Here is a 14,921-nt window from a genome sequence, read left to right on the forward strand (position 1 = left end):
ATCATATCTAAGGCCAACAAACAACTCGGCTTCATCTTTAAACTAACCAGCGAGTTCCATGATCCTCTATGTTTGCGGGCATTATATTGTGCACTAGTTCGCTCAATTTTGGAATCTAATGCTGTTGTATGGTGCCCATATCAAGCGAACTGGATCTCCAGAATTGAGGCCATACAAAGAAAGTTTGTCAGGCAAGCGCTTCGAAGCCTTCCATGGCGTGACCCGCTAAACTTGCCGTCGTACGAAGATCGTTGCGGACTACTCGGACTGCGGACATTAGAAGAAAGGAGATGTATTAGTCAAGCAGTGTTTGTTGGAAAAACATTGCAGGGAGAAGTCGACTCTATCGAAATTTTAGGACGATTGAACATCTATGCTCCTGAAAGAATTCTACGCCAGCGCAACTTTTTACAGCTTGAGCCACGCCGTGCAGTATATGGCTTTCATGACCCAATCCGTTTCATATCTGCCAGATTTAACGAAGTATTTCACGTATTCGACTTTAACATCTCTACAACCGCGTTTAAACGCCGATTACAAGGCTCATTACCGACCTTGAACAGAGATCATCGTAATGTTTCCTGTAGACCACGATGTTTGGATGGATGGATGATGCACGAATAGTTTTTAATTTTTATGATGATTGACAATGTTTGTAGAAAAGTAATTGTGATCGTATTGTATTTAATGACTTTGTTTATAATTGTTACTGACAGTGATTGTAATGTTTATGTAGAAAAGATATGAGGTTTTTACGCCTTTTTGAGCAAGTCGCGAGTTGTTGGTCTACTCAAATCGGCTTTTCCTCATCAAACGCTTCATTAAGCAAAAGCAGATGAAGCTAGAAACCAAATAAACAAACAATAAACAAACAACAATAAACATAAATGCAAAAATATAGTAGGTGTAAGAATTTTGTTGCAATTTCTCATCGTAATAGGGCTCTGCTCTGTTTTGATTTTGTATGGGTCTTTGACTTCCACTTGCATTGTTGATTACAAATTTCACGGAGGAGTGAAAGAGAGACATGTTTTTGTGAAGTGACCCATAGGCTGTTTTTCATCACGCCAATCTGTCATAAAGCAGCCCCCTGCACAGAATAAAGCAGTGTGGTAATGTTCATTACGCAACTGAAAGCAGTTACGTAATGAAAAATATTACCGAATGCTTTTTCATTACGAAATTGTTTCGAGTTGCGTAATGAATCATTACCCAACAATTTTCGTAAATTTTCAAAATAATTGTCAATGCTTCCGGATACGATTTCTGATATTCTCAATTGGTCTACAACGAAATTGCAAAAAATGTTGTACGCAACTCGTTGCAGAACTCGGTTTAAACAGCACTCGTCGTTACTATCCAACTCGGCAAGCCTCGTTTGTTAATGGTACCACTCGTGCTGTAAAATTCGTCATTCTGCAACTTGTTACGTAAACTACTATTACGAAACTGAAATTAGTTGCATAATGAATATTATGCAACATCGTTTCATTACGCATAACAATTTTTAGAAATTACAAAATAATGGTAAATGCATTCTGGTATGGTTTCTGATACCCTCAAGTGATCTTCCACGGAATTGCAAGAAAAAGTTGTGCACAACTCGTATCAGAACTTGACAGAACTCGATTTTTTTCAGCACTTGTTGTAATTATTCAACTCGGCGAGCCTCGTTGGATAAATGTAGGGTGCAGAACCACTTGGGTACTTTCATGATTCACTTTGAAATGGGGGGTTTTCCTCGACCGAATTGTCTGAAAATTTGCAAAATTTAACCCTCTTGCGCCCAAAAATGAACTGATATAGATAAAAAATAATTTCAATGGGAGGAGAAGTGTTATGCCAAATCTTGTTTTTTGATGAACCGGTTCATTTTACCGGTTCGGTTTCAAACCGGTAAAATCAAATATTTTTATTTCAGAAGATAATCGCTGAAGTTTTCTGCTATAATTTGGTAACAGTTTAATCGTATAACTGAAATGTGTAATTTTGTGAACCGTTTCATCAAAGACAAAATAAAGACCTCCATGTCCCTTGCAGTTGCCCAAAATTTAATGGCTCATAAGGTAATTTAGAATGCCGGGAAAAGTGTACTGCGATCTGTCAAATTTGGGTACCTTTTGCAGTACCGAGGGACCAAATGCAGTACAAGAAGTGGTACTCAATCTGAGCCCAAGTGGGACGGACCTGGTTTCATTCTACCGATTCAACTTTGAACCGGTTAAATTATTTATTTTTGTTTCCGAAAACATTCCGTGAAGTTCACTGTTAACATTTGATAGCATATTAGTCGTACAACTGTAATATGTAACTTATATTGTATATTGTACCGGTTCATTTTACAGATTCACTTTTATACCGGTAAAATATTTGATTTTAGTTTCAGAAGATAACCAGTAAAATTGCTGTTTTATTTTGATGGAAGTTTAGTCGTTCAACTGAAATGTGTAATATTTTGAACCGGTTTCTTTTACCGATTAACTTTCGAGCAGCAAATAAGGAAAATTGTGAAATGCGGGATATTTTTTTGATTGAACGTATTTTTATAACAATGAGAATCGAAGTGTAATGTTTCATCTTGTTATTTGATGTACCAGTTCATTATACATATCGATTTAATCAAAATTTAATTTAGATGGGAGGGGAAATATCATGCTAAATCATGATTTTTGATGAACCACTTCGATTTACCGATTCACTTTAAACCGGTAAAATCCTTTTTTAAGGAAGATAATTGCTGAATTTTGCTCTGCTATATTTTCGTAGCAGATTAAACGTCAAACTGCAACTTTTTGACCTGTTACATTTTACAGTTTAACTTGTGAATCGGTAAAATTATTTATTTTTCTTTCAGAAAATAACCCGTGAAGTTCGTACAACTAAAATATGTTGTTTTTAAACCGGTTTATTTTACCGATTCACTTTTGAGCTGGCATATGAGAATACACATGCATTTAGCGTTTCTTCAGTTTGAAGTATTTTTATAACAATGAAAATCGAAGTGTAATGTTAAATCTTGTCATAATATGAACTGATAACTCGATAAAACCGATTATTCAAAATTTTATTTCGATGGGAAATTAAATTAAAAAACAAAAATGTCTGTTTTTCATGAACCGGTTTGCTTTTGAAGCTATAATTTGGTATATGTTTTATCGTATAACTGAAATGTATAACTTTTTGAACTGATTCACTCTTGTACCGGTATTTTTTCTGAAACAATAATCCTTAAACTTTACTGTTGTCAATGGACAGCAAACTAATTATACAACTGTACAAACTTAGAATAAATCACAGTATCCTGTGAAATAAATCACCGAACTTGAACTGTAAACAACAAAAATACAGATTTTCCTGTGAAATCTACTATTTTACCGACAAAATCCGTGAAATCCATTGAAGAAGATTATGGCCAATCCCAGCCGAACTTCTAGTTGATTCTTTGTGCATTTTCACTGTCTTCGGTCAATCACGGAATAGCAACCATTGATATGTGTAGTCAGTTTAAGCTAAGCTAACTACTAACAAGCAGTGAAAGCTGGCTTTGTGGTAGCAAGCCTGCTTTCTGATCGGAAGGTCTGGAGTTCGGCTCCCGGTCGGGCCATTTTCTTCTTCAAGTTTGTTATGTTGAACTCCTTGTATCGGTTCATTTTACCGATTTACTTTTGATCCTGTATTTTTTTTTTTTATATTTTTATGAGATAACCAGATAAGTTTGCTGCTTCAATTTGATGGAAGTTTAGTCGAACATCTAAAATGTGCTACTTATTTAACCAATGCATTTTACCCATTTATTTTTGTTCCGGCAAAATAATTTATTTTTATTTCAAAAGATAACTAATAGAGTTTGTTATAAATTCAATAGAATTTTGATCGTGTAACTGAAATATGTAACTTTTGAACCGGTTCATTTTGCCGATTCGCCTTTGAACCGGTAAACCATTTATTTTTTATTTCAGAACATTACCAGTAAAGTTTGCAGTTATAATTTAGAAACAGTTTAGTCGTAATGTGTAACTTTTTTGAACCGGTTTGTTTTACCAATGAACTAGTAAAATTATCATTTTAAATTAGGTGAACTAGTAAAATTATCATTTCGCATACAAAGGAAGTTGTGCAGTTTGTGATTTTATTTGGATTGAGCGTATTTTTATAATAGTAAAATTCGAAGTGTTATGACATTTTCTTATATGAGGAACTGCTTTATTATACATACTGATTTAATCTTGAATTGATGTTTTTTTTATGTTTGCTAATAGGAAATGGATTGTACGACTGAAATGCGTAATTTATGTGAATTATTGAACCGGTCCATTTAATCGCTTTCGAAAAAGTGATATATGAAAAAAAAATACTTTCACTGATTTCATCCTGAAATAGTGAAAATTTATTTTAGAAAAGTTCGTAGCGCACTAGAACTATCCCAAGCAGCACAGTTTGTTTCAATTCAAGAATAAAATAATCTCTTGAAACTAATCCAAGTTGTCAATGGTTGAAAATATGACTTTCAATTGCACTGAACAGCAACGAAAAAAGCGCAAGAGGTGGAGTCTGTTTGCAACATATTTAAGTTATATCGAAATTGCTTATTTGTGGCAAAATACTTGAGAGAAAAAAAAGAAAACAAAAATATGAACGAGAACCAAACTTCCGACCTCAAGATCACCAAACTTCTCCTCTACTCACTACTCCATCAGCTCTTTGAACAATTGCTTCGCCAATGCACTATAAAAGCGACCACATGGCCCATTAATCAAAGCTTGTTGCCTATAACTTTACTGCACCCTTCGGAATACCAGTTCATTACTGTGGAAATTAGACCACGCCTGAAATAATCTAAACTTTTTGCAAAAACTTCCACGCAACATATGAGAAACACCATTCAAACAAACAAACTGTTGCTAGACCATGTTTTCGTTGTTAGAAGATACGTAAAGTGCAACTCAACCATATTGCAACTCGATTCAAACAAACAAACTTCTAGCTGTCATACACGTAGTTTAGTGCAACTTGGTCGCAACTGGGATGAATCTTTTTGAGTTGTGGGTATGGAAACAAAAATTGAATGCAAGTTGCGGATGCTTTAAATCAGTGCTTCCCAAACTTTTTCAACTTTCGCCCCCTTGAGACCAATAGTTATCTGAAATCGCCCCCCTGATACGTGAATTCAATATTTTAAATTAATTTAATTTAATTTCAATTTACTGGACTGCAATTTATAAAGGCAATTTTCACAATATTTTGCGTGCATTAAAGGCTACTGAATCAGTTTTCGATACAAGTACGGTTCAGTTTAATCAATTTTAATGTAATTTATGCAAATGCGCCAACTTGTGGCGTAGTTGAGGGATGATTCGTTAACTGTGATTTAATACTGATTTATCCGCTATTTCTAAAATTTCTGCAATAATGTTTGATATTTCTGGGGACGCTTTTTTATGTAATCAAAAAATACTGAAAAAGTATATGGAAATCCAGAGTGTTTTTCAACTTATTTTTCAATAATACAATGATATCATTTTTGTAACACAGATTTTTTTTGGACATACTGAAGGTTCAAATCCAACGCATCTATGACATTTCTTCAAATTTTTGACATTTCTTCAACGGTTTTGTCTTTGGAACTCGATTCTGCTAAATTTTTCAAAATGTGTCTCTAAAATGATTTGTACCATAAGAAATGATAAGAATTAGTGCAGCCGAAACTTCAACATGAGTACCGTAGATTTTTTTTCGTAAAAAGCTGGATGCCAATAAAAGAAATATTAGCTTCCTAACCTCAAATTTCTCACACAAGAAAAATCTTTGTATAAAATATTGAGCATTTGCAAAAAGTTCTAAAAATTCTCAGATACATGTTTTGTACATCCAAAATTTGCTGTGATTTAAAATCTGTGACTTATCATCCGATCTTGTGAAAATCTCAAATACCGACCATTCTGAAAATTCACATGATATTACATAGATGCATAACACAAACATGTTTGATAATTATCAAGTGTTGTCTAACATCATTTTAATATTATCATTATTAGAGATATATCGATCTAAGATAAAATATTCCTGGAATTAGTTAAGTTTGGAATTGATTAACCTTCAGATGTGGTCCTTCCAAAGGTTATGCATAATTATTTTCAAATGATCCAGTGTTAGCCTTTTCGCCCCCTTTCTGGATTTTTCGCCCCCCAAATCCTGTTTCACAAATTTTCGCCCCCTTGAGCTTGAAAATCGCCCCCAGGGGGGCAAATTCGCCCACTTTGGGAATCACTGCTTTAAATGAAAGTAATTTGAAACATAACATTAAAATCGGCATTTTGGGAGAAGTTTCAAGAGTTTGTTCGAAAAGTTGCTGGAAACATCTTGACAAACTTGACTTCATTGCTATTTGCAAAGGGCATTTGCAGCAAATCTTGTCGTTTCAAAAATGTTGAACGTCAAACAAGAAGTGAAATGCATGTTCATTGGAACGGAAATGAAACTTTATGAGCCTTGATAGTGATATGCAACTGAACTAGAACCATGTAAGTTACAGATGCTTTTATTGATACGCGATTGAAACCATTTTTGCATCTCTTTAGAAGATGTTTCGTGTGCTACTTGGGATATAACTAGGTTAGAAAAAATCGCGACGCTCTAGAAGTCTAGAACAAAAGATGGATTGATTGATGGATTGGCCATTTTACGGATATTCCGGACCTCCAGTAGGCCATTCTCTTGCCACGTAGGTTCAACATTAGACCATGATAGTATTTTGATCATAATCTACTGAATCTAGATGAATACAGCTCATTTGAACTCTGATTTTTCTCGATATCTTACGACTATTATTCATCGCTTCTTGCAGTTACATTCTAAATATTATTGCAATCCATTATCATGCCAAGTGGATTGACGAAAATTTGTCAGAGATGAAAAAATCGGAATAACAAGAACATACTGTGTCCAAAAATTAAAAACCTCAAATATATTTGAAGCACATCTAAATACAATACAAACCACGTTTAGTTTGAAATAAAATGTCGTTTTGATATCCTGATATCATTGAACACAGAAAATGGACTATTTCTGCTTGGAGTCGATTCCCGGTGACCACTCCTGATTGATGTGGACCACTTTAAGCAAAAATCAAACTAGATAAGTCTAGCTTCAATTACAACTGATTACATGTGACAAGCAAAACAAAACAGGTATCACCTATTTAGAGGTGATACTGGGCGTTGCACAGTGGCGCATGGCCGGGCAAAACCTCAAAAATTCATGTTCTCGAAATCATTTGTTAATATTTTCTATAGACTTCTATACCATTGATTGACGATTTCTCAAAATTTGAGATCGATCTGTTTTTTTTTCGATTTTTAGCAACATCGTAAGTGTGGAAGAGTCAGAAAATTTGGACTGCTTTAAATTCGTCAACTATGGTTCCTAGCAAACTTCAAATAGCTGTATCTCAACCAAATCATAACTCAATAGGCTCTATAGCTCAATAGGCTTTACGTGTAAGCCTAGTCTTAAACCTTCGATTTGGCTATAAATACATTATTTTTAAAATATTAAGTTGTTATTTGCAAAAAAATGTTTTTACAATCTTTCTTCAAATATTAAGTAAATTTTCAAAACTTTATGCGAAGTGTTTCGTAAAAATGAGTCACTCTCTATGAAGTAGCATACTGCTTAATATCTCGTTCAAAACTTAACTGAAATAACCAAAAGAAAGTTAAATTTGTATCGCTAGTTCAAATTTATGCACAAATATCTGCATTACAACCAATTTTTTTTGTAATACAGTCATCTCTCCCTTACTCGATATTGAAGGGACCATCGAGTTAGGGAGGTATCGAGTTACAAAACACAAAACCAATGTAACTGCGATCCAAGGGACCATCGAGTTAGCCATGAAAATCAACTTTTACTATGGTTCTCTAACTCGATATCGAGATACGGAATATCGAGTAAGAGAGAGTTAACTGTAATAGCCTTTTTATTCTATTGGATGAAAAAACTTTGTTTGGACAATTGAAAATTTAATTTTAAATTTGACTGTTAAAGCCTGTCCACGATAAATTTCGGACACGGATGGCGGGTGTACCACAGAAAGTTCGAGAATTTTACAGAAAGAAGGATTAACATCCTTGTCAACTGTTCATTTTGTAGATATAACTCTTTTATTCTGAAATAAACAATTGTTTTTGTTGAATTATGAGTAACTTTTTTTTGCTGCCATTATTTGGGTGTCCGAAATTTAACGTGGACAGGCTTTATTTCCAAAGGGATGATATCGGGTATCGAAAATAGTTATTAGATTACCATTATCAAGCGATTTTAGGACGTAACTTTAAAAAAATCCAAAAAACTTTCGTTTCGTGATTTCTTTTTTTTTCGTGAGAGTTTTTGTTTATTGAGTTGAAAATTTTATTCTTTCCTAGTTGAAGTATTTTAAATACAAGAAAAATATTTTGAATTTGAAATTTTGATATCCATTTGTGAAGTTATTTTAAGTATTCCCTACCCAGAAAGTACTGTAAATATTAGTAACTCCATTACAATATAAACTGGGTCACTTTCCCCCACGCGAGTGCACTTTGAACCACTGTCCCCTATGTACCTTCCGGTCGTGCGTCGCCTCCGAGTGAGACTGGTTCTGGACATGCATCGCCGAATGCGGGTCAGACTCTTGCGTGTGGTAATGCGCACCGCCTCCTCGGCCACCGACCTCCCGCCCTCGTCCGTGTTGAAGATATCCGAACATATCGAGGACGAATCCTGACGGCGCTTATCGTAGATCTTGCTGGTTGCGGACGAGTAAAGCGTATCGCTCTGCAGTGACACGCACAGTTCCTCCAGTGACGAGTTGAGATTCGCTTCGACAACTGCCGATTCGTTCAGTTGGGCCTGACGGTGCTCTTGGTCTTGGTCTTGGTCTACCACAGACGGTGACGACAGATTGTTGCGGGCGATAGGGTTTCGTTTTTGTATGAGTCCACGCAACAGTGAGAATAGTACAAATACAGCAACAATCATATCATTTTTTGTTGGATTGATACCGAGTTTAAAATTCTAATTGTAGGTATTGCCTACCAGCGTACGATTGATTATTCTAACAGCACTTATCTAGTTCACGAAGAGTTGAGTTTAAAGTTACTCGAATAGATTCACTTCAGCACTGAGATGCTTTCACAGTATGAACACCGCACAAAAAAGAACGAAGACGAGAGGAAGATGCACTGTTCCTGCCAAGAATTGCGGTGCCCTAATTTCCGGAGAACAAGTTATGCACTCCCTCTTGGCACGATTACGAGCATTATGCAAGTGTTCACTTCACTTGTCACGTTTGCGTTCTCCTGAAGTGTTTCTAATCACTGTACCACTTCCTGTTTAAAACTCACTAGGTTCTAGGGTTTGAAAAAAGTAGTCGCAAAGCTGGGAAATTGAGCAAACAGTTACCGTTTTCTACATTAGACCGAAGTACAGACCGGAAAGTTCAATACGGGAAGAAAGGAAAATTTGCGCGAGCTCAAATGTAAATAATGCTATGCTATCTCTCGTGTATGGTCGTCGGTTTCTAAAAAACAGATTCGCAAGCCACTGCTTCCTACCAGACTATAGTGCCGGCCAAGTACGCCTGCCCAGACTCTATAATCAATCATTGTGGTAGGTAATTGTTGTCGGCGCAGACGCTTCTTGCAATGCCTCTCGATTTTGGCACACTCGGGCTACAGGGCACCAATACAGGAACGCGATATCTCGTGGCGAGCCTGCCGAGGCACTGTGGGCTGGTGATTTTTGGGCCACTATGAGTCACGAAGTGATAAGGTTACAGCATAGAGGTGGAAATCGATTATGTTTCATTTTGACGTATATCAACTACTGTGTACCATCATAATGACGTGGAACATACCGTTAGTATTTTTCAATGCTTCATTATCATTTTACCAAGCTATACAACTTTTGATGCAGTGAACTAAATGAAATTCTTCAGAAAGCACACACCGATGATTGCCAGATGGGTTTTGTGATAAACTGAACTTATGATAGTCCTAATGATTAAACTTAATCAAAGGTGACAAACCACCAAAAGACAGAGAAAAATGATTATTTCGAAGTACACAACTCTAGTGGAATAGTGGAAGTCAGAAACATTATTCTATATAAAAAATCCTCAATTTCCTTAAATTAATTTGAAGTGAAAACTTAGATGTGACCTATTTCGCAAATTACGGATTCTCACTTGAAACGGTAGGTATCCAGCAATAGTGGGACAATCTAACAAGCAGAGAGTATATCAGACTTGCATATATCACAGGTCACACTTCTTTAGAATCTTCCCGGATGTATGGACGCGACAGAAATTGGTGCTACTACCAAAGGCGGGGAAACCACTAGGTGACTCGTCGACGAATAGACCTATCTATCTACTAGATTCGCCGGGCAAGTTGTTGGAGAGGTTGATCCTAAACAGGCTAGTACCCTATACGGAAGGTGCGGATGGCCTGTTCAACGACCAATTTAGACCGGTGCTGTTGTGTAAGCTTCTAGAAAGCTATATTGATGGTAGGATTCTACTGTATGATACAGAGGAGGGGCAGACAAGCGTTCGAATTATCGCGGGAGTACCTCAAGGTTCAATCCTGGGCCCGATGCTATGGAATGCGATGAACGATGACGTACTGAGGATGCCCCTTTCAACGCGTGGTAAGATTGTTGGCTTCGCCGACGACATAACCCTAGTGGTCTATAATCGATGGAGGAAGTAGAGCTGGCAGCAGCGTTGAGGAATGGGCTCTGCAGTTCTTCAACCAAGTAGGTACCAAAGGAGTGCGCAACCCGTGTAAAGTGACAACGCTCAGAGGATGACAGCAGAAATGGGATAACTCATTTAAAGGTAGTTGGACCCATCGGCTAATACCAAATATGTCAGATTGGTTTAAAAGAAACCATGGGAAAGTGAACTTCCACCTGATGCTGTTTCCGTCAGGATATGGTTGCTATAGGCAGTACCTGCATAGGTTCGGGCACTTAGGATCTCCTGCTTGCCCCAATTATGCTGGTGTGGAGGAAACAATGGAGCATGTCGTGTTCAATTGCCCCGTTCTATTGTGAGAGATCGCATGCTCGCTACATGCGGAGGGGACACGTTCCCGGACAATATAATCCAGAGAATGTGTGCGGATGCCGAGTGCAGTCACTACGGCTGTCACTTACATGTTACATTTGGAAAATGTCCCATAGTTAATTGATATACATCAGATATTGTATTGCAAGAATGTAGGAGTCATATTATTTTTATAATAAAAATACTTTTTTGGGAGCGCCGCCAAACGCCGATACCTCATTCAGAAAACTCAAAAACGGTAGCTGCTTCTATCACAATAACGATGAGGGGAAAACGTACAAATCGAAAATACGAGTTGGAGTTTCCGCCCAACGACGACCCGAAGATCTTCGAGGAGGGTTCTGCCTAGCGAAGCGAGAATGGGTCGCTCTCTTGTATTCGGGCTATCGAACGATCAGATCGTAGTCGAGAAGTCCCTCCGCGAATATATACCCCCGCGAGTTAGAATAGTCCGCATGGCAAAGACCGATCCGTCAGTCCGGCCAACTGTGCAAGTTGTGGGCCATCGGACCGAAAAATAAAGTGACCACCGGGATGGATTAAATCCCAGAAGTTGAAGTGTCTGACGATACAGCTTCAAAGAGACCCGTATGTAAGGGGTGAGGAAAATTATGAGCGGAGTTCCCTCAGTGAGAAATTGGTGAGTGGTCGAGAATCGAGAACAACGCGGCCGTCGTGCAAGAGCGTAAGTTTCGGCATATTGTCCGGCGAGCAGAGAGGCGGAAGGATCCCCTTCCCAACATAAATTGTCCTCTTGATTAGGGAAGCCGGGAAGCCCTTGGGAAGAGTCACCAGGTGAGTCGCATGCGTCCTCCTTAGTAAACCCGAACTTACACACTTTATGGTAGAATTGCAGCGCCCATGGTTCGTCGACCAAGAGTTGGCTGCCGAGGATTAGCCCTGCCGATTCTGGCCCCCTGTAACATTGTTTAAGTCGGCTAGGAAAAGCAGTTTGCCTAGGCACGTTCATATTTTACAGTAACGACTAATTTAGGAATTCTTCCAACGATGTCAAGAAAAAAATGACCAGACCAGACAGTAGGACATTTATATGGTAAGCTCCAACTAGGCTGAAAAACCAGGAGAACGTGCTGCTTGGTTTTGAGAACTTGTAACCAGAAGACACAGTGTGTTTGTTTGACAAATTGAGACATGAATTTGCGAAAAATACGCGTTCTAGTAAGACTCGAACTCACGACTCCGTGTACGCTAGATCGGCGCTTTAACCAACTAAGCTACAGAACATCTATGATTCTGCGGAATAGTACTGAATCCGAGTACTAACTATGAACACATCTCTTTTCGCAAATCCATGTCTCTTTCGGACTTAGATGGAAAACCCCCAACACGCTCACGTTTGTATCTCCCGATCGCAAGTGAGAGCGAATTGTTTATGGATGCTGAGTTCTTACGCTCTGAACGTTTGTTCAAAGTTGTCTTGAAAGGTCTCTCAAATGACTATAAGTCACCTGAACAGATCAAAAATGGAATAAATGATTTACTTGGTTTTTCCCCAGTCCAAGTAATCATTATGAAAAAGAGAACCCAATCTGGCATTGTTCGGAAAGGGCTTTCTCAAGAATTTTATTTAGTTCACTTTAACAAAAAAGAACTAAATAATATTAAAGCTTTAGAAAAAGCAAGACTTATGTTCGATGTCCGTGTGACATGGGAACATTTCCAGAAACCTGGAGGAAATTACCAGAACCCCACTCAGTGCCGTCGGTGCCAAATGTGGGGTCATGGTACAAAAAATTGTCGCATGTTTAGCATCCATGCATGATTTGCGGAGGTTCTTCTCACGCCAAGGACTTCTGTCCAGTGAAGGTAGATACCTCCAAGTTTATATGCTCTAATTGCGGGCTAATCATAAGTCAAATTTTTGGGATTGTCCTTCACGCAAAAGAGTCGTTGCGGCTCGTGCCAGGCAGATGAAAGATAATATCCGTTACGATAACGGTCGTTTCCGGAATTTGCCTGGTAAAGTATCGAACAATACTCATTTTTTCAGTTAACGATCGCTTGATTGGGAATCATACCCATCAGGAAGATCATAATCATGCTCATTCACAAACTATTTTTTATCCGAATCATTCAATTTCGAATGTATCTACCCACGGAAAATCCTTTGCAGATATCGTAGCAGGTACTTTGAACTCCTCCCCTATTCGTACTATGAGTACCCATTCTACTTGTTTCAAATGGAAAAAAAACCCTACCGCCACAGGTAACATCTACTTCGCCTCTTCGTCTACCGAAAATTCTAATAGGAAATCATCAGATAATGTACCCACTTCAATTAATATGTCTGCCTATGATTTTAATTTTCTAACTAATTGCGAAAAAGCTCAAAAACTTGCTATGCAGTTTGAAAGCGCGCACAATTTTAATTTAGGAATTACTAGTCCAATTGAAAATCAAGCTATTCAGGACTTCGAAAATATTCTCAATCAAGAGAACGTTTTCGAAAATGCATGGGATACTGATTTGAAAAAAGTGAGAACTATTATTAAAAAAAATCAAAAATATGAAAGCTCCTGGCGATGATGGAATTTTCTACCTACTCATCAAGAAACTTCCAGAAAGTAGCTTATCATTTTTAGTTGATATATTCAACAAATGTTTTCAATTAGCATATATCCCTGACAAATGGAAAAATGCTAAGGTAGTTCCAATTTTAAAACCAGACAAAAATCCTGCAGAAGCTTCTAGCTATCGTCCAATCAGTTTGCTTTCCTCCATCAGTAAACTTTTTGAAAAGGTCATTTTGAACAGAAATGGTGGTCCACGAAAATTCAATTTCTGCCAATGAACAGTTCGGATTCCGCCATGGACATTCGACCACTCATCAACTTTTACGTGTAACAAATTTGATCCGTTCCAACAAATCTGAAGGCTATTCTACTGGTCTTGCTCTTTTAGACATAGAAAAATCATTCGACAGTGTTTGGCATGGAGGTTTGATCGTCAAATTAAAAAACTTTAATTTTTCAACATAACATGTTAGAATAATTCAAAGTTATCTGTCAAATCGTACACTTCAGGTTAATTATCAGAACTCCAAATCTGAAAGACTTCCTGTAAGAGCTGGTGTTCCCCAAGGCAGCATTTTGGGACCAATATTATACAATATTTTCACATCTGACTTACCTGAGTTACCTTAGGGATGTCAAAAATCTTTGTTTGCGGATGACACAGGCCTCTCCGCCAAAGGACGAAGCCTGCGTGTCATCTGTAGTCGATTGCAAAAAAGTTTGGATATTTTTTCTTCATACTTGCAAAAATGGAAGATTCCTCCTAATGCTTCCAAAACTCAATTAATAATATTCCCACATAAACCGAAAGCTCTTTATTTGAAACCTTCAAGTAGACATGTTGTCACGATGAGAAGGGTTCCAATAAATTGGTCAGATGAAGTAAAGTATCTAGGGCTCATCTATCTATCTATATAAATAAAAATGGAATGGTGTTTGTATGTCACGAAATAACTTGAGAACGAGTCAAAGGATTTACCTGATTCTTCCACAGTTAGGTTCTTGAAGTGTTCCGACGTGTTTGTGTGTTTAAAAAACTCAAAATATACACCGGGAATGTCGAAAAACGAGAGTGAATATAACTGTCTTTTTGTATGAGACGTCACATGGCGCTTTTCAACAGCCTACTTGATGGCAAGACGAAGTTTTCCGGGACCACTAGTACCAGATAAAAATTTAACTTTCAATAATCACATTGAGGGCATTCAAGCCAAATGTAATAAATATGTGAAATGTCTCTTTTCTCTTATTAATAGAAAACCTAAACTTTGTCTTAA

At 37.5% G+C, this 14,921-nt stretch overlaps 1 protein-coding gene across 9 annotated transcripts in view; it reads right to left on the reverse strand.

The window, feature by feature from the left end:
* Positions 1 to 14,921, reverse strand: part of LOC5571510 (cAMP-specific 3',5'-cyclic phosphodiesterase) — a 360,385-nt gene that overhangs the window by 47,460 nt on the left and 298,004 nt on the right. The window contains exon 1 of one of the 9 annotated variants that reach the window (XM_021848410.1): positions 8,603 to 9,558. The exons of the other annotated variants lie outside the window; for them this stretch is intronic. Coding sequence (XP_021704102.1) covers positions 8,603 to 9,018 — 416 coding nt within the window. The 5' untranslated portion in view covers positions 9,019 to 9,558. Of the gene's footprint in view, positions 1 to 8,602; positions 9,559 to 14,921 lie in introns of those variants that run through there. 9 annotated transcript variants of the gene reach the window in all.

This window comes from Aedes aegypti, chromosome 1 (assembly GCF_002204515.2).
Source record: "Aedes aegypti strain LVP_AGWG chromosome 1, AaegL5.0 Primary Assembly, whole genome shotgun sequence".
Lineage (NCBI taxonomy): Eukaryota > Metazoa > Arthropoda > Insecta > Diptera > Culicidae > Aedes > Aedes aegypti.